General features: G+C 43.7%; 2 protein-coding genes across 13 annotated transcripts in view; one reads left to right on the plus strand and one right to left on the minus strand.

Annotated features, from left to right (window-relative positions):
- dnajb2 (DnaJ heat shock protein family (Hsp40) member B2) overlaps positions 1 to 25,503 on the plus strand; it is a 114,140-nt gene that overhangs the window by 81,133 nt on the left and 7,504 nt on the right. For 3 of the 11 annotated variants that reach the window (XM_072260999.1, XM_072261000.1, XM_072261001.1), the window contains exon 9: positions 9,162 to 13,706. In XM_072260999.1, coding sequence (XP_072117100.1) covers positions 9,162 to 9,577 — 416 coding nt within the window. In that variant the 3' untranslated portion in view covers positions 9,578 to 13,706. The other 8 variants (XM_072261005.1, XM_072261006.1, XM_072261003.1 and 5 more) reach the window with 8 other exon arrangements.
- ptprna (protein tyrosine phosphatase receptor type Na) overlaps positions 21,395 to 25,503 on the minus strand; it is a 271,076-nt gene continuing 266,967 nt past the window's right edge. For both annotated transcript variants that reach the window (XM_072260998.1, XM_072260997.1), the window contains one exon: positions 21,395 to 24,294. In XM_072260998.1, the coding sequence (XP_072117099.1) occupies positions 24,223 to 24,294 (72 nt within the window). In that variant the 3' untranslated portion in view covers positions 21,395 to 24,222. The remainder of the gene's footprint in view (positions 24,295 to 25,503) is intronic.

Consider the following 25,503-nt stretch of genomic DNA (forward strand, 5'->3'; position numbering starts at 1 on the left):
CCACCGCTTTACCCTTGTCAAATCTTAGCAACCTCTTCAAAAAATTCAATAAGATTTGTCAAACATGACCTTCCACACACAAATCCATGCTGACTGTTCCTAATCAGACCCTGTCTATCCAGATAATTGTATATACCATCTCTAAGAATATTTTTCATCAATTTACCCACCACTGACGTCAAACTCACAGGCCGATAATTGCTAGGTTTACTCTTAGAACCCTTTTTAAACAATGGAACAACATGAGCAATACGCCAATCCTCCGGCACCATCCCCGTTTCTTTTTTTTAATTTTATTTTTATTTGGATAAGGAATTCACAAATATGTACTTTTTTCACACATATAACCTTTTCCATTTTTTTATATGTATAAAACTACAATTATTTATACATTCTTAAATACACATTGAGATGATATAAAAGGAAAATAAACATTTGAGTAGATAATTATGTACTGTGGTAAATCTAACCTATTAGGCTAAGTAATGGAATTAGTTGTTAAGAAAAATGGTAATAATAGTTTCCATGTAACCCTTCTGGACCATTTCCACTGGTCCAAAATGTTGTATATAAGCCTATGTATCAACCATTGTAGGTGTTTATATCCTAATTTGTTCATGCTTGCTCCTGTCCACAGACATAATTATCCAATCCCTATGTACTTATTTACTTAATTTTTTCATTTTTTTATCCCTTTCCCAAATCTTTCCCTTTACTTGTGTTAATTCTCTATTTTCCAAAAGAAAACAGAAAAAACAAACATTTAGACTAGGGGTGCTTACGTTAGCAATATTACTGTGTTGATGAGAAGAGCAGTATAAATCATTAGGAGAGTCATCTAAAGTCTGCTCGCATTGGGGTTATATATTCAATTCATTTATTCCAGATTTGATAAAATTTTTCTTTTTGAGTTCTCAGGGAGTAAGTCAACTTTTCCATTTTAAATATTTCCAAGATAATTTCGTACCAATCTTCTAATGTAGGTGGTATTGGATTTAGCCATTTTCTAGTGATTGATTTCTTACTTGCCGCTAAGAGGGCCTGTAGCAACTTTATATCTTCCTTCTGTTCAAGAAACAATACATGCCCCAAATAGAGCGTCTCAAAGTTCAGAGGTATCTGGGACCTAAGTACCTTAACTAATGTTCTATGAATACCTTCCCAAAATAGACTTAATTTAGGGCAATCCCAAAAAATTTGAAAATGATTTGCCTCCTTGGAGTCGCACCTTCTCCAACACATCACATTTGTATCTTTATATTTTTCCTGATATGGGGTCTTGAAGTATCTTATAATGTTTTTCCAACAATGTTCTCTCCAAGTCAAAGAATTAGTCGAGGACCATTGAAAGCTGCAGATTTTCTCCCAAGCCTCCTCTGAAAGTACCAACCCCGCTTCTTTCTCCCACTTCTCTTTAATATACAGTGTATTTACATTTTTAGCATGGGAGAGTGCATTATATAATCGAGAAACTGATTTACTAGGTATTGAACTGCAAGCCGAATTCAGAATCTTGAAAAATTCTAATTCTACTGTTGATAGGTCTGTATATCTACAACTCTGGTTAACATAGTTTCGTACTTGAAGGTACCTAAAAAAGTCATTATGTTCTAGGCCATGTTTTTCCTGCAGTATTTGGAAACTTTGTAATACTCTTTTATCTATAAATGAGAGGTAGGTTGTAAGACCTTTCTTTATCCATAGCTCAAATCTTTTATCTCCTCTATTGGGAAGGAATTTGGTATCATATGCACACCATCTAAAGAGTTTTAACATGTTATTAATTTCACATGAATTAACCACCTTCTGCCATACTTTTAATGTAAGATTTATCCAAGCGTTTTTAAATTTTTCCAACTTGGCCATCAATCCTTTGTCAGCTATTGAGGCCTGAAGAGGAAAACTGTCAACTAATCCAAATTCTATTTCCTTCCATCTAGCCTTATATTCCCTATTACACCAATATAACAGAGGGGTTATCTCTGAGGCATAAAAATAATTTCTCAGGCAAGGAAGAACCATACCTCCTCCTTCCTTCCCTAACTGTAAGGTGTTATATCGAATTCTAGGTTTCTTTCCTTGCCAAATGAAGGGGGAAATCCATTTGTCCCATTCCCTGAATTGATTATCATCCACCTCCACCGGTAAAGTACGGAAAAGATACAATAACCGAGGAAGAATATTCATTTTTATAGTATTTATCCTTGAATTTAAACTTAAAAAGGGGATAAGATTCCATCTATGCATATCTGCTTTTATCTCTGAGATTGATGGCCCATAATTTACCTGTGACAGTGTTGAAAGATCCTTCGGCAGGGTTATTCCTAAATATTTTAATGATTTAGCTTCCCACTTAAGATCATATGTATCCTGCAATTTTTTTGGATGGTGTATAATTTAGGGACATAACCTGCGTTTTCTTTACATTTATTTTATAACCTGATATTTTCCCAAAGTCATCCAACAGTGTAAACAATCCTATAAATGATTTTTCTGGTTCACTCAGATAGACCAAAACATCATCTGCGAATAACGCCACTTTCTGTTCAATCCCTGCCACCTTGATACCTTTTACGATTTCGCTCTGTCTTATTAGTTGGGCAAGCGGTTCAATATATAGCGCAAAAAGGAGAGGAGAAATTGGGCATTGGGCATCCCTGTCTAGTGGCTCTCTCTAAGATGAAGGAGTCAGAGAGGTCCCCATTTATCTTAATTCGGGCTGTAGGGCTGTCATATAGAGTCTGAATTACTTTAATAAACTTTTCTTGAAAGCCGAATCTTCCTAACACTCTGTATAGGAATGCCCAACTAACCGAATCAAAAGCTTTCTCAGCGTCCAATCCTACTACCATTGTCTCTGTCTCGTTCTTATTAACCTGTTCTAATATGTGCAGAGTTCTCCTTATGTTGTCCTGTGTTTGTCTTTGTTGAATAAATCCAGTCTGGTCTAAGTGGTAAAAGCTTTTCCAATCTGCGCGCTAATATAGATGTAAATAGTTTGTAATCTAAATTAAGAACACTAATTGGCCGATAATTGCCACATTCTAGTTTATCTTTACCCTCTTTAGGAATAACTGAAATAATCGCTTCTCTCCAGGAAGGTGGAGTTTCTCCTCTCTGCAAGATCCAATTAAAGGTGTTAAGTAGTAATGGGACTAACTGTGCCTTCAGGAACTTGTACCACTCTGAGGTAAACCCATCAGAACCCGGGGACTTTCCAGCCTTTAACCTAGAGATGGCCACGTTCAGTTCTTTGACAGTTACTGGTTCTAATAAACTTTCATTTTGTAAATCTGTAAGTTTAGGTAGATCTAAAAAATTCAATACACTGTCTATATAGGGCTCATTGGGGGCCCGGGGTTGGGAGTACAGCTCTCGATAATATGTTTCAAAACTCTCTTGAATTTTCCCTATTGTACTCTCCACAAGCTTTGTCTTTGGATTCTTTATTTTATGAATTGTATTGTCTGCTTGTTGTTTTCATAATTTATATGCTAATAATCTAGCTGATTTACCTCCTACTTCATAATTCTTTTGTCTCAGGTAAAGAAAATTTCTTTGAGTTTCCAACGTATAAGTATCATCAATTTCACTTTGCAATTTCCTAATTTCCTGTTTTCGATTTGAATTACTTTTGTTGCTATCTACAACTTGAAGTTGTTTTAATTTTCCTTGAAGGTCTGCTAATTTTTGTGCATTGATTTTTTTCATGTGAGTGGTAATGGAAATAATTTTCCCTCTCAGTACGGCTTTCAATGTATCCCATAAGATCACTGGTGATGTTTCTCCCGTGTCATTAAGGTCTAGATATTCTTTGATTTCTCCCCTTAATCTCTCCATTACTTTCGGGTTATTGAGTATATGTGAGTTTAGCCTCCATAGTGTTTTCCTCATTTTCCTTTCCAGGATTAGAGACATAGAGACTGGGCTATGATCCGACAGATCAATTGTTGCAATATTACAGTTTTTTATCCTGAGTCTATCTGTATTAAAGATAAAGAAATAGTCTATCCTTGAATAGGCTGAATGAGGGAAAGAGTAATATGTATAATCTTTACTAGTAGGGTGTAATTCCCTCCAGACATCTATAATTCCCAACTCCTCCATCAATGAATTCACTTTCCGAGTCAGAGGTTTATTCTGAGTAACTATTCTTGAAGAATCTAATATAGGATTTAATCTAATATTAAAATCCCCTCCACAAATTACCACCCCTTGAGAACTGACCATTAGGTCAAAAATGTGTCTATAAAATGACCATTCACAACCTGGAGGAGCATAAACATTCAGCAATGTTATTTCTGTACCTTCTATTCTTCCTGTGATTTTTACGAACCGTCCTTCTTTGTCTCTAGTCTCTGAAATATGTTCATAATTAAGAGTACTTGATATTAAAGTAGCTACCCCTCTTTTGTGACTCAATTTATATGATGAATAAAATACGTGCTTAAAGCCCATTCTTTTTAATTTTCCATGTTCAGATTGGCTCATATGTGTTTCCTGGAGGAAAGCTATTTGTGCTCTCTCTTTTTTCAATTTAGACATAATCTTATTTCTTTTAATTGGATTCAAAACCCCATTAACATTATAGGAAATTATTTTTACCAATTCAGTTTGCATTTTTCTCTAGTAGAAAAAAAAAACAGTCCTTTTCTAACCAAACAGTAAGCAATCCCTTCTCAACAGTAAACCAAGACATATAACCACACCCTAGACATTTTTTGAATGTGCAACATTTGAAAATTTTTCCCGACTTCCCACAGTGAGGCCTGAGCACCGACCCGCCTCAGTTCAGAGGGATAACCTCTATCTTCACCCTGCGTTAGAGGGCCCTCAGCAGTTTGAATAATCATAGAGAATTTTCTCCTATTTATGTCTCGACCATATTGCTATCATTCAAGTTATTCCGTCTAGTTTATTTTCAGTTACCAGTTTTCATTTTACCTTTAAGTCCGATTTACTCTTTTCAGTCATTTCTCTTAATTAATCTGTGTTCTCTGTACATTCGCGTCTGAATATTTGCAGCTTTTCCTTGTAGTTCGACACTCTGGTTCGAGTGGAGCGTCCTCGCCCCACTGACTGCCACGACTTCTGCCGAATCCTCTCCAGTAGCGACTCCGGTTGGGTGATAACTTTAATAGGTAGTCCCCGGTCCGCCAGGTCCAATGTTGCCTCCTCCACCGTAGCGTAAGTTTTTGTCCCTTCATCGTAAAAGACTCTCAGCCGAGCTGGATACAGGGTCTGGAATCTGATGTTGTTTTCCTTCAGGACTCTCCGTGTTTCCGTATATTCCTTCCGTCTGGCAAGAATCCCCGGTGCGTAGTCGTGGTCTAGACTGATCTTACAGTTGTTCCACATGAAACCTTTCTTTTGCCATGCCCTTTTAAGCACCTCTTCCTTCGTTCTGTAACTGAGAAATCTGACCAGAATCGATCTGGGCTGGGCGCCTGCTGGAGGCTGTGGTGCCAACGTGCGGTGAGCTCTTTCTATCTGTAGGTCTTTTGCGGCTGGTATATCAAGGTTCTCTCTAAGTAGCTTCTCCACGAAGGGAATCATCAATCCGGGTTTACCTTCAGTTCCTTCGGGAACTCCGTAAATCCTCACATTTTCCCTTCTCGAGCGGCCTTCTTGATCTATTAGTTTCCACTGGATCTGGTCTTGCAGCTTCAGCATTTCTGCTATCACCTCCTTTGCGTTTTGTAGCTTCTCTTCAATTCCAACAATCCTCGCTTCGGCTTCATCTATCCGCGAGTTAGTTTTTACTATTTCTCCTTTAATATCTTCCAGCTGTTTGCTGTTATCTTGTCGGAACTCACGAATCTCTCCGAGAATCAAGGACAGAGTCACCGATTCCCCCTCATTATCTCTGTCCTGGCTTGCCGTGGGGGAGCTAGGCCCGTCGCCTTGCTGCGTCTCTTTATGTTTATCAGCCTTCGGAGCGGACTTTTTAATCTTGTTCTTAGACATCATCCTTGCCCCTTTTATTAATATAGTTATGCAATATTAAGTATTTGTCTAAATTCGATTATGGGGCAGTTTACCTTCTTTTTTGTCGAGAGACCTTTTCCTTACGCCGCCATTCCCTTGATGACCCGGAAGTCCCTTCCACCGTCCCCGTTTCTAATGACATTTGAAATATTTCTGTCCGAGCCCCTGCTATTTCCATACTAACTTCCCTCAAGGTCCTAGGGAATATCCTGTCAGGACCCAGAGACTTATCCACTTTTATATTCCTTAAAAGCGCCAGTACTTCCTCTTTTTTTAATCATCATAGTTACCATAACTTCCCTACCTGTTCCCCTTAACTTACACAATTCAATATCCTTCTCCTTAGTGAATACAGAAGAAAAGAAATTGTTCAGAATCTCCCCCATCTCATTTGGCTCCGCACATAGCAGTCCACTCTGATTCTCTAGGAGACCAATTTTATCCCTCACTATCCTTTTGCTATTAATACAACTGTAGAAACCCTTGGGATTTATTTTCACCTTACTTGCCAAAGCAACCTCATATCTTCTTTTAGCTTTTCTAATTTCTTTCTTAAGATTCTTTTTACATTCTTTATATTCCTCAAGCACCTCATTTACTCCATGCTGCCTATATTTATTGTAGCTATCTCTCTTTTTTCAAACCAAGGTTCCAATATCCCTTGAAAACCATGACTCTCTCAAACTTTTAACCTTTCCTTTCAACCTAACAGAAACATAAAGATTCTGTACCCTCAAAATTTCACCTTTAAATGACCTCCATTTCTCTATTACATCCTTCCCATAAAACAAATTGTCCCAATCCACTCGTTCTAAATCCTTTCGCATCTCCTCGAAGTTAGCCTTTCTCCAATCAAAAATCTCAATCCTGGGTCCAGACCTATCCTTCTCCATAATTATATTGAAGCTAATAGGATTGTGATCACTGGATCCGAAGTGCTCCCCAACCCAAACCTCCGTCACCTGCCCTGTCTCATTCCCTAACAGGGGATCCAACACTGCCTCTTCTCTAGTTGGTAACTCTATGTATTGCTGCAAAAAACTATCTTGCACACACTTTACAAACTCCAAACCATCCAGCCCTTTTACAGTATGGACTTCCCAGTCTATGTGTGGAAAATTAAAATCTCCCACAATCACAACCTTGTGCTTACTATTTATCTGCTATCTCCTTACAAATTTGCTGCTCCAATTCTCGCTCCCCATTTGGTGGTCTATAATACATGAGGGGGAGTATGCAAGGGGATTTTGATAGAGGTATATAAAATTATGAGAGGCATAGATTGTGTGGATAGCCAGAGATTTCTTCCCGGGGTGGAAATGTCTGATACAAAAAGGCATCATTTAGGGTGATTGGAAGGAAGTATTGGGATGGAGATGTGAGAGATACGTTTTCTACGCAGTGAGTCTTGGGTGTGTGGAACGTCCTACTAGAAGTGGTGGTAGAGGAAGATATATTAGGAACATTTAAGAAACTCTTAGATGGGCACGTGGATGATAGAAAAATAGAGAGCCATGTAGGAGGAACACCACAGGCAAAGTGCCCGTAGTGTGCTGTGCTGTTCCGTTTTCTATAATTTATTTGTAAATTCTACTGTAATCCTTTAATTACCTTGTAAATGCCTGCAAGAAAATGAATAGCCCAGGCAGCATTCTGGCAAACAAGAAAATCTGCAGATGCTGGAAATCAAAGTAATATGCACAAAATGCAGAATGAACCCGGCAGGCCAGGCAGCATCAATGGAAAAGAATAAACAATCAACGTTTTGTGCCAAGGCCCTGATGAATCTCCTCTGTGCCCTGTCAAAAGCTTCCACATCCTTCCCATAATGAGGTGACCAGAACAGAACACAATATGCCAAGAATGATCCAATAAGGGTTTTGTAGAGCTGCAACATCACATCATGGCTCTTGAACTCAATCCCCGACTAATGGCCAACACGCTGCACACCTTCTAAACAGTCTCATTAACTTGCACAGCACAACATTGTGGGACCGTGCTGTAATGTTTTCTGTAACATACACACCCAGTGGCCACTTTAATTCCGGCAAGACACACTCAGTGCAGGGGCTTCTGTGGGCCAACCAAAGATGTTATTGTCTCTTTCTAATCATATTTTTTACGATCGCAAGACCCCACTGGACATTAGGAACTTAAAGTACTGCATGTCTACACCATCAGCGAGTTGCTCATTGGTGGAGAAACTGAAGGAGCTGGACTTGGTGTGGCCCGTGCTGCTGCCTACAACAGAGATGTGTCGGAGTCTGTGTGTGGATGTGGTGTGCAGTCTAGCAGTGAGTGATTGCCTTAGTCACTTTTATTGTGATCGCAAGACCCTGTTGGACATTAGTAACGTGGAATGCTGCAAGTCAGGTTCACTGGTTAATTGGGAAGACCAGCGGCGTGGGAGCTGTGTGGCCTTAGTCATTACGAGGACTAGGCCTCAAGCCATGGTGTCGCTTGTTCTCAACCATGCGGGGAGAGGCGATATAGGCATGTGGTGTGACATCCAGGGTGGTGCAAGAGCTGCTCTCCGGTGTTCGCCTGGTGGAAGACAAGCTGGATTGTTTTCATCTGCAGACGACTGCAACATTCATGGACTCAGGGATTTGGATTTTTTTTTGTGTTACTGTATTTTACTGCTGTCTTATCTACTCCATCTGTGCCTTGTACTGTGAGTGACTGTTGGTATTGTGTTTTGCACCTTCGTTCCAGAGTAACACTGTTTCATTTGGTGCTCACTAGATTTTTTTTTTTGTTTGTTTTTGCACCTTTCTCTGTAAACTCTAGAGCAGGATTGTCCCAGCCTGCGGTCCATTAACCCATCAGTTAACGGTAGGAGTCCACAGCATAAAAAAGGTTGGGAACCCCTGTGATAAAAGACTGTTGTGCATGATAATCCCAAAATATCAGCAGTTTCTACAATACTCACACCACCCACTCTGGCACCACCATGGTCAAAGTCACTTGGATCACATTTCTTCCCCATTCTGATGTTTGATCTGAACAACAATTGAATCTCTTGAACATGTCTGCATGCCTTTGTGCATTGAGTTGCTGCCACATGATTGGCTGATCAGATATTTGCATTAATGGGCAGGTGTACAGGCTTACCTAATAAAGTGGCTGCTGAGTGTATGAGCTTTAATAATAAGTTTTATTTTGCCTTTGAGGTGTGGAAGACCAGATGGCTCTGGCTCTGGAGTTGAGTCGGCGGGAACAGCAGCAACTTCAGGGCGACCCTTCACGATGGGATCGCACCCAGGACTCCATGGACCCGCGCCTTGCCTATGGTTTTGGGGATGATGATGATGAGGAAGACGAGGCCCTCCAGCTGGCGATGGCCTACAGCCTGTCTGAGATGGAAGCCCAGGGGCGAGGAGCAGGTGGGAGCAGAGGGAGGGGAAGAGAACTCCGCCAGGCCCATGAGACAGGGAGAATGCCGGGGGGCAGGGATGGTAATGCCAGTCCCGGGGGTGCAAGCCAGGCCAAAAATGTCAGGGATCCAGGGGCCTCGGCTGAGGCACCGCACTCCTCTACCGAGGAGGCAGAGAAGAAAAAGAGCCGTTGGAGGTGTCTCATTAGCTGAGCATTTGCCCTGTGTCCCTTTCTCCTGCCTAACGCCCAGAATGCCAAAGCCTTGCTTATACGGGCACAGAAAACTTGATCTATAAAGTGAATAGGCCTTTGCTGCTTATCACCCTGCCCCCACCCCCCCCCTGCTTTCTCGCCTCACCTCCCTCTCTGGGATTTTGTTGATCTAGGTTAACACTCTCAAGATTAAAGATTCAAGAATCTAGATAGTTTATTGCCGTTCTTTAGTTCACAAGAATAAAGAAGAAGTAAAATGATTGTCACTCTGGATGCAAGGCAGCATAAAGAACAAAATAAAAACAATAAATATAAATAGCTAATCTTGTATATTAATATTTATTGTATTCTTTATGCTTGTTCTATTTTTTTATGCTGCATTAGATCCAGAGAAGCAATCATTTTGTTCTCCCTTGCACTCGTGTACTGAAGAATCACAGTAAATCGTGAATCTTGGATCTTGACTGACTTGCTGCAGGATGTTTTTTTAAAACCAAAGATAAAAGATTAACTTTATTTGTCACTTGCACATCAAAACTTGGAAATATACAGTACAGTGAAATGCATCGTTTGTGTCCACGACAAACACAGTCCAAAGATGTGCTGGGGGCAGCCTGCAAATGTCGCCATGCTTCCAATGGTAACATAGAGTGCCCACAATTTTCTAACCCTGACCCATATGTCTTTGGGATGTGGGAGGAAACTGGAGCACACATAGGAAGCCCACACATTCATGGGGAGAACATACAAACTTTTGAGGCTTCAGTGAGGGGAGGCTTGAGTGAGAGAAGCTGAAAAGTTGTAGATAGATTTTTTTTTTCCAATTTATTTATTGTTTCCTTCTTTATAATTGCACTGTTAGAGCAGTAGGGATGCCAAGCAGGATAATTGAATGCTCCTCTTGTAGGATATGGGAAGTCCACTGTTCCTGACAACTTCAACTGTAAGAAGTGCATCCAGCTGCAGCTTCTAACGCTCTATGTTCAGGAGTTGGAGCTGGAACTGGATGACCTCTGGATCATTCAGGAGGCAGAGGGGGTGATAGATTAGACCTGTAGAGCGGTAGTTACACTCAAGGTGCAGAACACAGAAAACTAGGTGACAATCAGGAGGGTGAAAGGGGTTAAAAACCCACTGCAATGTACCACATGGCCATCCCCCTCAACGACAGGTATACCACTTCGGATACTGTTGGCGGGGAGAATGACCTAACAGATGAAAGCCACAGCGGTCAGGTCTCTGGCACTGAGTCAGGCTCTGTGGCTCAGAAGGGAAGTGGGGAGAAGAGGCGAGCTGTGGTGATAGGGGATTCATTAGTTAAGGGAGCAGAAGAGAGGTTCTGTGGATGAGAACAAGATTCCCAGATGGTATGTTGCATCCCAGGTGCCAGGGTGTGGGACATCTCGGTTCGAATCCTCAGCATTCTTAAGTGGGAGTGTGAGCAGCCAGAGGTCATGGTAGGAAGAGGGACGAGATTCTGCGAAGAGAATTCAGGGAGTTAAGTGCTAAGTTAAAGGACAAGATTTTCAGGGTTGTGAGCTCAGGATTACTACCCATGCTACATGCTAGTGAGGCCAGAAACTGGAAGATCATACAGTTTACCATGTAGATAAGGAGTTGGTGTAGGAGGATGGGCGTCAGATTTTTGGATCTTTGGGCTGTCTTCCAGGGAAGGTGGGGCCTGTACAGAAGAGATTGTTTACACCTAAACTGGAGGGGGACTGATATCCTACTGGGAAGGTTTGCATGGGGGTGTTTAAGCTAGAGTAGCAGTGGGGTGGGAACCAGAGTGCCAGAACAGATAGTAGAGTGCTTGTGGAGACAGAGGTTAAGACCTCAAAGCCGAAGCAAAAGGTTGAGCATGGTTGGGACTAATGTTCTGAGCTACATATATTTCAGTGCAAGAAGTATTGCAGATGAGCTCAGGGCATGGATTAATGACATTGTAACCATTATTGAGACTTGGTTGCAGGAGGGACAGGACTGGCAGCTCGATATTCCAGCGTTCCATTGATAGAGCAGGAGGGGTGACAATACTACTCAAGGAAATTGTCACTGCAGTTCTTTGTCAGAGCAGACTGGGAAATCATCTAGTGAGGCTTTATGGAAGGAATTGAGAGCTAAGGAATTAATGAGACTATATTTTCAATCACCTAACAGTTTGTGGGATTTATGGAACAAGTTTGTACAGAGATTGCAGGCTAGTACATTGACCTTCATAAAATAATGTATTGAGTACAGGAGTTGGGAGGTTATCTTGAAGTTGTACGGGGTATTGGTGAGACCTAATTTGGAGTATTGTGTGCAGTTTTAGGCACCTACGTACAGGAAAGATATAAATTTTCTCTGTACTCCTTCAATCTTTTGGACAAGGATGATGGTGGGAGTGGAGACCTGAGGAATATAGGTTAGAATTTCAGTCCCTAGAACATAGACATTTGAGGGAGGTATGCTAGAAGTATGCAGAATTATGAAGGGTATAGAAGGGGTAAATGCAAGCAGGCTTTTTCCACTGAGGTTGGGTGAATCTGCAACTAGAGGTCATGGGTTAAGGGTGAAAGGTGAAATGTTTAAGGGGAACGTGAGGTGAAACTACTTCACTCAGAGGGTGGTGAGAGTGTGAGCTGCCGGTGGAAGTGGTGGATGCGATTTCGATTTCAACATTGAGAAGCATGGGTCGGTTTGGTAGTTTTCTATGACTCTCTGTAAACGCCTTGCAGACAGCGGTGCGAATTGAACCCGGATTGCTGGTGTTATAAAGCATTATGCTAACTGTTAGGCAACCGTGCCGCCCCTGGCTTTTCAAAGTTTCTGTATTCAGCTCATTGTGTCTGTAACGGGTGCGTGGTTGGTTTTAAGAGCAAGGTCCTAGAAATGATCAACTTCATTTCTAGGACTTTGATCTGAAAACCACCCATGTAGTCTGGGGGGAGGTTTGTGGTGGTTGTCTGCCGTGCCCAATGATGACAGAAGACCTGTGCAGAGTGTTTTTAAATTGGAAAAGCTAGTGCACTGGGGCACTTCCACTCCCTTGACCTCAGAAGTCCAGGTCCAGTGGTATGAGCAAGCATTACAAACTGGAGTCTTCCTTGGTTGCAGTGGAGGACCACAACATCTTCTGTGCCTTGTCATGCCCTTTGCTCGCCACGGAGCGCAGCAGTACCGCCTTCCTGGCCATTTGATCTCACCGAAAATCTACACTGGAGCGGACTTCGCATGCTGGGGCAGACAGGTCCTTCACTCACCGGGGTATGAGGCTGCAGGCAGGTCCCTCACTCACCGGGGTATGAGGCTGCAGGCAGGACCCTCACTCACCGGGGTATGAGGCTGCTGACAGGTCCCTCACTCACCGGGGTATGAGGCTGCTGGCAGGTCCCTCACTCACCGGGGTATGAGGCTGCTGGCAGGTCCCTCGCTCACCAGGGTATGAGGCTGCTGGCAGGTCCCTCACTCACCGGGGTATGAGGCTGCTGGCAGGTCCCTCACTCACTGGAGTATGAGGCTGCTGGCAGGTCCCTCGCTCACCAGGGTATGAGGCTGCTGGCAGGTCCCTCACTCACCGGGGTATGAGGCTGCTGGCAGGTCCCTCACTCACCGGGGTATGAGGCTGCAGGCAGGTCCCTCACTCACCGGGGTATGAGGCTGCTGGCTACCCTCACCTGGTTTAGCCTGCTTGTCGAAGTGTTTTACCGGGGTGTGGCTGCTGTCGCATGCAAACAACTACTTGGAGCCACAAGTGAGAGCTGAGTGTCCGCGGGGGACCAGAGGTGAGTGAGCTGCCCGGGAATGGAGACAACAAACCCCTTCACCAGAGGTACTACCCCTCCCTGGGCACCCCTCCACCACCCCCGAAGGAGGTTTACTCTACACCTAAGACCATAAGACATAAGAGCAGAATTGGGCCGTGTGGCCCATCAAGACTGCGCTGGCATTTCATCATGGCTGATTTATTATCCCTCTCAACTCCATTCTCCTGCCTTCACCCCATAACCTTTCACAGCCTAAAAACAAAATACTCTGCAGGTGCTGGGGTCAAAGCAACACTCACAACACGCTGGAGGAACTCAGCAGGTTGGGCAGCATCCGTGGAGACGCTGAGTCAACGTTTCGGGCCGGAACCCTTTGTCAGGACTGTAGAGGGAAGGGGCAGAGGCCCTATAAAGAAGGTGGGGGGAGGGTGGGAAGGAGAAGGCTGGTAGGTTCCAGGTGAAAAACCAGTAAGGAGAAAGATAAAGACCTACCAGCCTTCTCCTTCCCACCCTCCCCCCACCTTCTTTATAGGGCCTCTGCCCCTTCCCTCTTCAGTCCTGACGAAGGGTTCCGGCCCGAAACGTCGACCGATCTTTTCCACGGATGCTGCCTGACCTTTCACACTCTCACTGATCAAGGACCTAACATCTCCACTTCAAATATATCCAATGACTTGGCCACCACATACTGTCCTTTCCCTGGGAGTGGTGATGGGACAGTGTAGAGGAAGCTTCACTCTGCGTCTGATCCTAGGAGTGTGTGATGGGTCAGTGTAGAGGGATTTCACTCTGTGTCTGACCCTGGGAGTGTGTGATGGGACAGCGTGGAGGGAGGTTGATTGTGTGTTTGACCCCAGGAGTGTGTGATGGGACAGTGTAGAGGGAGGTTGATTGTGTGTTTGACCTCAGGAGTGTGTGATGGGTCAGTGTAGAGGGAGGTTGATTGTGTGTTTGACCCCAGGAGGGTGTGATGGGTCAGTGTAGAGGAAGGTTGATTGTGTATCTAACCCTGTGAGTGTGTGATGGGACAGTATAGAGGGAGCTTCACTCTGCATCTGATCCCAGGAGGGTGTGATGGGACAGTGTAGAGGGAGGTTGATTGTGTGTTTGACCCCAGGAGTGTGTGATGGGACAGTGTAGAGGGAGGTTGATTGTGTGTTTGACCCCAGGAGTGTGTGATGGGACAGTGTAGAGGGAGGTTGATTGTGTGTTTGACCCCAGGAGTGTGTGATGGGACAGTGTAGAGGGAGGTTGATTGTGTGTTTGACCCCAGGAGTGTGTGATGGGACAGTGTAGAGGGAGTATCACTCTGTGTCTGACCCTGGGGGTGTGTGATGGGACGGTGTAGAAGGAGTTTCACTCTCTGTCTGAACCCAGGAGTGTTTGATGGGACAGTGTAGAGGGAGCTTCACTCTGTGTTTGACGCTGGGAGTGTGTGTGATGGGACAGTGTAGAGGAAGTTTCACTCTGTGTCTGACCCTGAGAGTGTGCAATGGGACAGGGTAGAGGGAGCTTCACTCTGTGTCTGACCCTGGGAGTGTGTGATGGGATGGTGTAGAGGGAGCTTCACTCTGTGTCTGACCCCGGGAGTGTTTGATGGGACAGTGTAGAGGGAGCTTCACTCTGTGTCTGACGCTGGGAGTGTGTGTGATGGGACAGTGTAGAGGGAGCTTCACTCTGTGTCTGACCCTGGGAGTGTGTGATGGGATGGTGTAGAGGGAGCTTCACTCTGTGTCTGACCCCGGGAGTGTGTGATGGTATGGTGTAGAGGGAGCTTCACTCTGTGTCTGACCCTGGGAGTGTGTGATGGGACAGTGTAGAGGGGGCTTCACTCTGTGTCTGACCCCGGGAGTGTTTGATGGGACAGTGTAGAGGGAGCTTCACTCTGTGTCTGACGCTGGGAGTGTGTGATGGGACAGTGTAGAGGAAGTTTCACTCTGTGTCTGACCCTGGGAGTGTGTGATGGTATGGTGTAGAGGGAGCTTCACTCTGTGTCTGACCCTGGGAGTGTGATGGGATGGTGTAGAGGGAGCTTCACTCTGTGTCTGACCCTGGGAGTGTGTGATGGGACAGTGTAGAGGGAGATTCACTCTGTGTCTGACCCCGGGAGTGTGTGATGGGACAGTGTAGAGGGAGGTTTAGACTCTATCAAACCCTTACTATACATGCCTCCTGAGACAAAGTGGGGCAGGTTTTACTTTATCTAACCTGTTCAGGGAGAGGTTGATGGGAGGAACTTTATCAACCCTATAATCTTCACATTTTGCACGGTGAGGACTATGTTACTTTCTGCTAAGTTATTAATTTGCACTGCACCTAACCTAGGTGGCAGAACTTAAAACAGCAAACGCACAGCTTGGTGAATGTATTTCAAACCACAGCTTCTCCCACTCTCTCACTCTTTCCTCTCTTTATCAGACACAGAATTCCAGGCTTATTCAGGGTGACTAGCAACAGTTATTTTCCAGCAGGTAATGCTTTCATTTCCTATATTAGTAACATTTATTCAATTCATCCCTTGTTTATTGGCACTGATTGGTACGTATGTGTAACTATCTCACTTATCTCTTCCTTCACTGCTTGATGCCATCCGATTTCTCTCCCGAAACCTTCGCTAGGATTGGAAAGCAAGTGTGGAAACTAACACAAACGAGGTGTAGTTGGAATACGGTGCTTGCGATGGCTGTCTGATCAGTATTGTAACACTCATTAAAATGTTGTCTCTCTGTCTACTTTTTATACAGGAGCACTTTAACTTGGAATGTATAGTAAAGTTCGTTGTGTGTTTGAAAATTGGACAACTTGAAATACACTATGTATATGCTTTATTTACTGTTTAATGAAATATTCTGTTCTGAGTTTTTGGTCTTTTGATGCTTTGTTGGAGGATTGTGGTGTGATGGGTCAGTGTTTGAATTTTTTTTCATTTCTTGCCCTTTAAAAGAATGTATGATTTTGTGTGTGTAGATTATTCTGCAATTAATTTAACCCTCCCCTCCCACATATCCCTCCATTTTTCTACCATCCATGTGTCTATCCAAGAGTTTCTTAAATGTCTCTCATGCATCTGCCTCCACCACAACCACTGGCAGGGCATTGCACACATTGACCAATCTCTATGTAAAGAACTTGCCTCTGACATCTCCTCTGTACTGTCCTCTAATTACTTTAAAATTATGCCCCTCCAGATTAGCTATTTCCACCCTGGGGAAGACTTTGATGTCCACTCTATCTATGCCTCTTACTATCTTGTACACCTCTGTCAAGTCTCCTCTCATCCTTCTTCACTCCAAGGAGTGAGCCCTAGCTCATCCCCATAAGACAAGCTCTCTAATCCAGGCAGCATCCTAGTAAATCTCTTCTGCACCCTCTCTTAAAGCTTCCAGAATTGAACATAATATTCCAAATGTTTAACCAGGGTTTTATAGAGGTGCAGCATTACCTTGTGGCTCTTAAACTCAATCCCCCAATTAGTGAAAAGCAACACATCATACACCTTCATAACAACCCTATCATCTGCATGGCAACTTTGAGGATCTATGGAAGTGTTGATCAGATTATCAGTCTTTTGAGCCTAATCAATAACTCTACTTCTACCGCTCTTCCCTAATGGAAGAAATCCCTCTACCTTAAATAGATAGTTTCTTATTCTGAATTCTTAACCTGACAGACTTCCTGGTATTTCATAAGAGGAATTACCAGATAAACCTTGAGACCGAATTGTGCAAGTTGATGTTAGCTCAGATTTACCTCGGTAGGTTTTAGGAGGGGGGGAGAGGGAGAGACAAATATGAGAGCCTACAAATGCTGGAATCTGGAGCAACAAACAGTCTGCTGGAGGAACTCAATGGGTTGAGCGGCATTTGTGAATGAAAATGCATCGGGTTGAAATCCTGCAGCGGGGAGAGAGAGAGAGACGGGGTCATTTGGGGAAAGTATGAAATTAGAATCAGAATCGTGTTTATTATCACGGATATATGTCATGAAATTTTGTTTTGCAGCAGCAGTACCTTGCAATGCACGAAAATTGATACAAATTAAAATAAGAATATATTAAAAATAAATAAATTCATGCAAGAAGAGGATGCAGTGGTGTTCATGGGTTGATGGACCATTCAGAAATCTGGTGGAGGGGAAGAAGCTGTTCCTAAAACATTGAGTGTGCTTCTGTGGGCTCCTGTACCTGATCTGATGGTAGTAACAAGAAGAGGGCATGTCTTGGATGGTGGGGTCCTTTATAATGGATAATGCCTTCTTAGGGCATTGCCTTTTTAAGATAGGCAGCTAGTGCCCATAGAATTGGCTGAGTGTGCTACCTTCTGCAGCTTTTTCTGATCCTGTGCGGAGTCTCTCCATACCAGGCAGCAATACAGCTAGTTAGAATGTTCTCCATGCTACTTCTGTAGAAACTTGTTAGTCTTTGATGACATACCAAATCTCCTCAAACTCCTAATGAATGCCTTCTTCATGGTTACATCAATATGTTGGGCTGAGGATGGATCCTCTGAGATTATTTACACCCAGATACTTGAAACTGCTCACTCTTTCCACTGCTGACCCTCTGAGGACTGGTGTGTGTTCCCTCGACTTCCACTTTCTGAAGTCCGCAATCAATTCCTTGGCCTTATTGACATTCAGTGAAAGGGTGTTTTGCAATACCACTCAACAGGCTGATCTGTCTCACTCCTGTATACCTCATCATCACCATCTGAGATTCTCCCAACATCAGTTATGTAACTGGCAAATTTATAAATGCTGTTTGAGCTGTGCCTCACCACACAGTTATGAGTGCAGACAGAGGAGAGCAGCAGGCTAAGCATACATCCTTGAGGTATACCTGTGTTGTAGTGTGGTTTGAAACTGAAGCAACAATTACATCCAGGGATAATGAAAAGATCTGATTTGGAAGTGCAGATCAGGTAGTGAAGGCTGGTAGCTGCCACCTCAAAGATTCTCCTCAACCTCTTTGGATTGGCTTTCTCCTGTGGTTTCCTGAGGCGTTAGTCAGTTCTTCATTTTTACATCTTCTGGTTTACACATTCCTTGGTTCACCAAATCTGTTAATTATTCCTTGGTCCAGGTATTCCCTAAATCTGTTAATTATGGTCTTGCCATGACCATTATTTGATTTATCACTAGGAAGCTTCCATGTTTAGTACTGTAGCCTATAAGAACTTAAGACCATAAAACATAGCAGAATTAGGCTGTTCAGCCAATTGAGTCTACTCCACCCTTCCATCATGGCTGAGTTATTATCCCTCTCAACCCCATTCTCCAGCCTTCTCCCTGCAACTTTGACGCCATTACTAATCAAGAACCTATCAACCTTTGCTTTAAATACAGTATACCCACTGACCATGAGGAGGTCTGTAATAGTCAGCAGGACTCTGGGCATAGAGAGCATTGGGGGAGGTGAGGTGTGCTGCCAGCTGCCTTAGAGAACAATGCAACACAGATGCAGGCCTTTCAGTCCAACCAGATCATGGTGACCATGGTGCCCACCCAGCTAGTCCCAATTTCCTGTGTTAGCCCCATAATCCCTTCAAGCTCCATCCTGCTTTGTACTTATCCAAGTGCTTCTTAAATGATACTACCATATCTGCATCAACCACTCCCTGTGACAGCTCATTCTATACACTCACCACCCTCTGCCCCTCAGTTCCCTTTTAAATCTTTCCCCTCTAGCCCTAAACCTATGTTCCTTAGTTCTGGACTCCCCTACCCTGGGAAAAGACTGTTACCATCCACCTTATCAATGCCCCTCAGAATTTTAAACACTTCTCTAAGGTCGCCTGCAAAATTCTGGAGGAACTGAGCAAGTCCCGCAGTATATATGGAAGGTAAACAGTAAAGACTGATGAAGGGTCAGTGTTCATTCCCCTTCATCTGCTTAGTTCCTCCAGCACTTTGTATATGTTGCTGAAGATTTGCAGCATCTGCAAATCTCTTGTTTTTAAAGTAGCCCCTCATTCTCATGTTTCAAGGAATGATTCCTTGAATGATTCCTAGCCTGGCCAATCTGTCCCTATAATTCAAGCCCTCTTGTTCTAGCAACATCTTTGTAAATCTTTTCTCCAGTTTAACCACATTCTTCCTATAACAGGGTGACCAAAACTGTACACAGTATTCCAAATGCCAATGTCTTGAACGATTACAACATCATATCCTAACCCCCACACTGATGAATGCTGACTGTTAAAGGCCAGCATGCTAAATGCCCTTTTTTGCCACTTTGTTACCTGTGATGCTGCTCTCAGTGAACTATGCACTTTTACTTCCTCTATTCCTTGAGAATATTGTTCATTTATCCATTGTTGGTTTGACTTTCTAAAATGCATCACCTCACAAGATCCATTTTCTGCTCCTTGACCCACTTCCCTAACTGATCAAGGGGATTGTCTCCCTTTGGAAGCTGATGAAATGATGTTTTGGGGGGGGGGGCGGTGAGGGTGGTGGATAGAGTTGGTGGCAAGATTGGATATACTGTTCAATGGTGCTAGTTCACTGTTTGACTGTCCTACTCTATATAGAGCATGGGGGCTTGGCACGGGGGCTAGAGAACAACGATAGAAGAACCATTAGAGTTGTAGAACACTACAACACAGAAACAGTCTTCAGCCCATCTAGTCCACACTGAACTGTTATTCTGCCTAGTCCCAGCACACCTGAACCATAGCCCTCCAAATTTCTCTTAAATGTGCAATCAAACCTGCACCCACCACTTCCGCTGGCAGCTCATTCCACAATCTCACCACCCTCTGAGTGAAGAAGTTCCCCTCAGATTCCCCTTAAATATTTTATCTTTCACCTTTAACCTATGATCTCCAGTTCTGGTCTCTCACAATTTCAATGGAAAAAACCTGCTTGCATTTACCCTATGATTTCTCTCTGACTCTGTCTTATATGACTATAAATACTCCTCATAATTTTGTATACCACTATCAAATCTCTTCTCATTCTCCTACACTCTAGGGAATAAAATCTTAACCTATTCAATCTTTCCCTATAACTCAGGTCCTCAAGTCCTGGGGTCATCCTTGTAAATTTTCTCTGTTCTCTTGCAATCTTATTGATATTTTCCTGTATATCTCTACATAGTTATAATCTCTTTGCAAATTGTTTGCCCTCATTGTAATTTCTGTTGTTGTCACAAAATTTGCCATAAGTGCACTGGTTTCCTTAGAACACAGAACAGTACAGGCCCTTTGGCCCTGATATTGTGCCAACTGTTTAACCTACTCCAAGATCAATTTAACCCTTCCCTCCTTCATAGCCCTCCATTTCTCTATCATGCATCCACGTAGATTGGGAAACTGCATTGCTGAGTATCTTTGCTCTGTCCGGAATAGGTGGGATTTCCTGGTGGCCACCCATTTTAATTTTACTTCCCATTCCCATTCTGCAATGTCAGTCCACGGCCTCATCTACTGCCATGATAAGGCCACTCTCCTGTTGGCGGAGCAACAGCTCCTATTCTGTCTGGATAGCCACCAACCTGATGGCATGAACATTGATTTCTTTAATATCTGGTAATTTCTACCCCTCCCCCTTCTTTTTATCTATTCCCCATTTGGCTCCCCTTTTACCCCTTCTCTGCACCTCCCTCCACTGTCTCTACTCTGTCTTTTTCTAACATTGTCCACTCTCATCTATCAGATTCCTCCTATTTCAACCCTTCACCCCTTCCACTTATCCCTCCCAGCTTTTTACTTCCCCCTCACCTATCCCCTGCTGAATTGTACTCCTCTCCATACTGCACCACTTTCTTATTTTGGCTTCTTCCCCTTTCTATTTCTGATGAAGGGTCTTAACCATTTATCCCCCTCTGTAGATGCTGCCTGACCTGCTGAGTTCCTCCAGCATTTTGTGTGAGTTTCTCCTGATTTCCAACACCCGCAGAATCTTTTGTGTTTATAATTTGCTTCTCCAAATACAGATTGTTCACCTGGAAAGGACCTCCTTATGTCCCCTTCACCAGCTCTCTCGCCTCACTGTGTGAGTGAGCTTTTAATTCTCATCACGAGAAGGAACAGAAACCCATGAAGGACACGAGAGACTTTCATCTGCAGTTTGCACAGACTTCACAAACGACTTTATTCACATCAAAATACAAAATTAAATTAATTTTTTTTTAGAAATTTTCTCTGAAGCTTTGGAATGAGATGCTGCACTGGAGAGGTTTTGTCTCAAGCTTGGGACGTCACAAAGCAGCAGGTTATTTATATCACGTTTTATTTTTCTCTCCCCCATACACACACAGATTAACACATCAGTCTCATGGGCTTGAACTTTAACCCAGCAAGTGCTGAAACTGACTTGGACGCATGTTAGTTGCAACACCCATTTTGGAAGATGCATGGGATTCCCTGCGTACCCCTCCTACCCTCGTCCTGTACAAAGCTGAGGATGCAGATAGGTGGTGACTGCCTTTGTTGTCTTTCATTGAAGCATTATGGAACAGGTCCCATTAGCCTGACTGTCGCGGGGAGGGAGCCTGTTGTTGGCGGCTCTGCAAAAGGGATGGACCAAAGTAGACAAAGACAAAGAGCTTGGGCATGAAATAAAAGGAGAAATTCTCTGCCATAGGATCCACAGGAACTGTCTCATAAATCCGAAAAGGTTCTGTTATGAGTGCAAAGGTTCAAATGTGTGTTTAATGTATTTAAAAGAATTGATTAAAAATACGTTCCCTGGTGTTGGTTCTGTAGCTAACCATTTCACAATCTGGACTGGTGCCAAGTTCTGAAACTATTAAAAATAACTATGGTTGAAATAAATAGTGTGCAGATCAATCAGTCAAAGTGTGTAACAGTTATAAGGGGCAACTTAATCCAGCTTGGCTGATGGCAAACCTTATTAGGGAGGGAGCTGATTGCACACGTGGCACCATTTCACACTGCGTTTGTGGATCAGGACGATGTCTTTTTGCCCAACCTGGGGAAGTCCACCTACACAATGCCCAAAAAAAATAACACCACCTCAAGATAGCAAACACTGGAAAACTTGCAAGTTGCTTGAATTTTGCACTAGGAACAAAAAAAACGTTTTAAAAAATGCACAACTAGTAAAGCAGCTTCTGTGGAGAGAGAGAGAGAAAAAGAGTGTTTGAGGTTGAGGACCTTTAGAACTGGTGAAAAGTCATCAACATGAAATGTTAACTCTTTTTATCACTCCACAGAAGCCGACTGCTGAGTATAACTTGCATTCTGTGCCTGTATCTCTTGTTCTTATAATGACACAGAAAGAAGCCACTCAACTCTTCGGCCCCATGACAGCCACAAGTGAGTAATCCCATTGATCTCACTTCCCTCTGTAGTTATTTACCTTCAACTCTGCAACTTATTCTCTTTCTCCTCTTGCTACCTTCCTCCCTCTCTTTCCCTTTCTCACTCTCCCCCCTCCCTCACTGTCTCCCCAATTTTCTTTATCTCTCACATTTGTTTTCCCTTTCCCTCTCCGCCCCCATGTCAAAGTCCCACTTTTCAATTTTTTTTTGTCTCTAACCTAAACCAGAGACAATTTAGAGCCAATTCACCTACCAGCCTGCCTTTGGAAAGTAGGAGGACGTCTACATGGTCACAGAGAGAAGATGTAAAGCCCACAAAACACAAGTTAGGATCTGAGGTCAGGATTGAATTGAGGTAGCAGCAGGAACTGGAATACTCCACTGCCTGAATCTTACACCTAAATCCCTCTGCAGAAAGGCTGCCTCAATCCTTTCATTCCTGTTTCATTCTATCAGGAGAGATGTACAAGTGGTCGGCATAACCACTGTCACCAGCTGGACACACACAATGCGGGAGGAACTCAGCAGGACAGGCAACAGCTAGGGAGAGGAATAAGTAGTTGACATTTCAGGCTGTGACATTCCAACTTGCAGTAATTTCTCCCCCTCCACCCTCCTCTATTTTTTCCATTCCCCATTTTGGTTGCCCTCTCACCCCTTCTCTTCCCATCACTTCCCTCTAGTTCCCCTCCTCCTCCTCTTTCTTCCATGATCCTCTTTCCTCTCCAGTCAGATCCCTTCTTCTTCAGCCCTTTACCTCTTCCACCTATCACTGCCCAGCTTCGTTCTTCACCCACTCACCCACCTGATATCACCTATCACCTGCCAGCTTACCCCACATTCTTATTCTGGCTTCAGCCCCCTTTCTTTCCAGTCCTGACGAAGGGTCTCGGTCTGAAATATTGACTATTTATTCCCTTCCATTGATGTTAGCTGCCCTGTTGAGTTCCTCCGGCATTTTGTGTGTGTATCTCTGGATTTCCAGCATCTGCATAATGTTCAAAAAGAGTTGAATTCTCTCTCATTTTTACCTAACTGCAGTGGCCCATCTAAAGGTTCCCTCTTGGGCAAATCCCCGATTCCAGGTACTAGTCTGTTCAAGATTTCCAGCATCTGCAGAATCTCTTGTATTTATAATGCATTGTCACCAGCTATCACCAGCCTCGCTCTTCCCGCTGAACATGTCGATATTCACAGGTGCACAGGGTCTTCAGCTAGAGTGGAGTTCTGTCTCGTCTGGCTTTGCGCACAGTTTTATCTTCGGCCAAGAGAGTAGGTGGGGTTTTCAGGGGGATAGATTCTGTGAAATTCTACTGGGGGGGAGGGAGTAGCGGGTGGCCAGGGTCTAACCCACTGCCAAGAGTTGAGTGGCCCACCAACCAGTGGGGAGCGCCCTTAATGAAGTCTCAGCTCATCACACGCCAGGAGGACACAAACTCTTTTCACGGGAAGCGGACGTCTCTGCACGGGGTGGCATTTCTGCTGACGGACACAGAAGGGGAAGGGAGGACACAGAAGGTGGCACACAGGCGGCGGGCGGTTCGGGGAGACGGAGGAGGACGAAGCGGCTGCAGCTTCTGGGCCAGGCAGTTTGGGGTTGCAGCGAGTTCACTGGGGCAGCGCCTTCAAGATGGCGTTGACTTCCTCCGCCACGGCAGTCAAGGCGAACTCGAACTGGTCCTGGTTTCAAAAACAAAGAAAGTCAAGCCCATTTTCTGCGCCCGCATCTTCAATTTATTTTTTTCTGAATATATTACAGTTCGAAGTCTGGAGGTGATGTAGGGAGAATTTAAAGGTGTGTAGGTGTTGTTACTCTAAAGGCAGTCACAGTAAAACTGAACCAACAAAGTAAAATTGCTTCTGGTTCGGAGGAGGGCCAATGACCAGAAAGCCTAGATCCAAGATGACTGGGACTGTGGTTGGTGAGGGTGGAGCAATGATGTATCTGGATAGAGTGAGCATGGAAGGGTTTTTCTATTAGTAGGAGAGTGTAGGATCTGAGGATACAGCCTCAAGATAAAGGACTCTTTATTGGTTTGTTATTGTCATGTGTACCAAGATACAGTGAAAAGCTTAGCTTGTGAACTGTTCGTACAGATCAAATCATTATAGAGTGCATTGAGTTAGTACACAGTAAAATGATAATATAACAACAGTGACCAGCTACAAGATGATAGGCATAGATCGAGAGGATAGTCAGAGGCTTTTTCCCAGGACTGAATTGGTTAATTTGAGGAAGCATAATTTTAAGGAGATTGGAGGAAAGTATAAGAGGGGATGTCAGAGGTAGGTTTTTAACAGAGAGTGAGTGTGGAACAGCCTGCCAAGGGTGGTATTACAGGCAGATAATTAGGGACAGTTAAGAGACTCTTGGGTAGGCAGACAGATGATGGGAAAATGGAGGGCTATGTGGGAGGGAAGGATTAGATTCTTCGTGGAGCATTGTGGGCTGAAGGTTCTGTAATGTGCTGTACAGTTGTAAGGCCATACAACGTAAGAGCAGGTGTAGGCCATTTAGTTCATCGAGTCTGCTCTGCCATTCCATCATGGGTGATTTATTATCCCTCTCAACCTCAATTCTTCAATCCTTCTCAAGTATTATCAGTTTAAGTGAGGAGAAGTTTGGAGAATTTTAAGTAAAGAGAAGGAGAGTAGGACTAATTTTTTTTTAAAAGGAGCTGCAAAGAATTGCTACTTTACAGGTTACTGTGTGATCTGCTGTTGGTAGGCTTGGATCAGGGTGTGGGGCTGGTAGTGATGGTCAGGACTTAGCCTCTTAAAAGGGGGGGGGGTTGAATTCAATGGTTCAGTTAATTCCCCTCGCTGAACGTTTACCAACGGGGCAGATCCAACCATGGCTCTGAAACTCAAAGTACTGTGTTCGGTTCT

Source organism: Mobula birostris, chromosome 6 (genome assembly GCF_030028105.1).
Source record: "Mobula birostris isolate sMobBir1 chromosome 6, sMobBir1.hap1, whole genome shotgun sequence".
In the NCBI taxonomy this organism is placed as follows: domain Eukaryota; kingdom Metazoa; phylum Chordata; class Chondrichthyes; order Myliobatiformes; family Myliobatidae; genus Mobula; species Mobula birostris.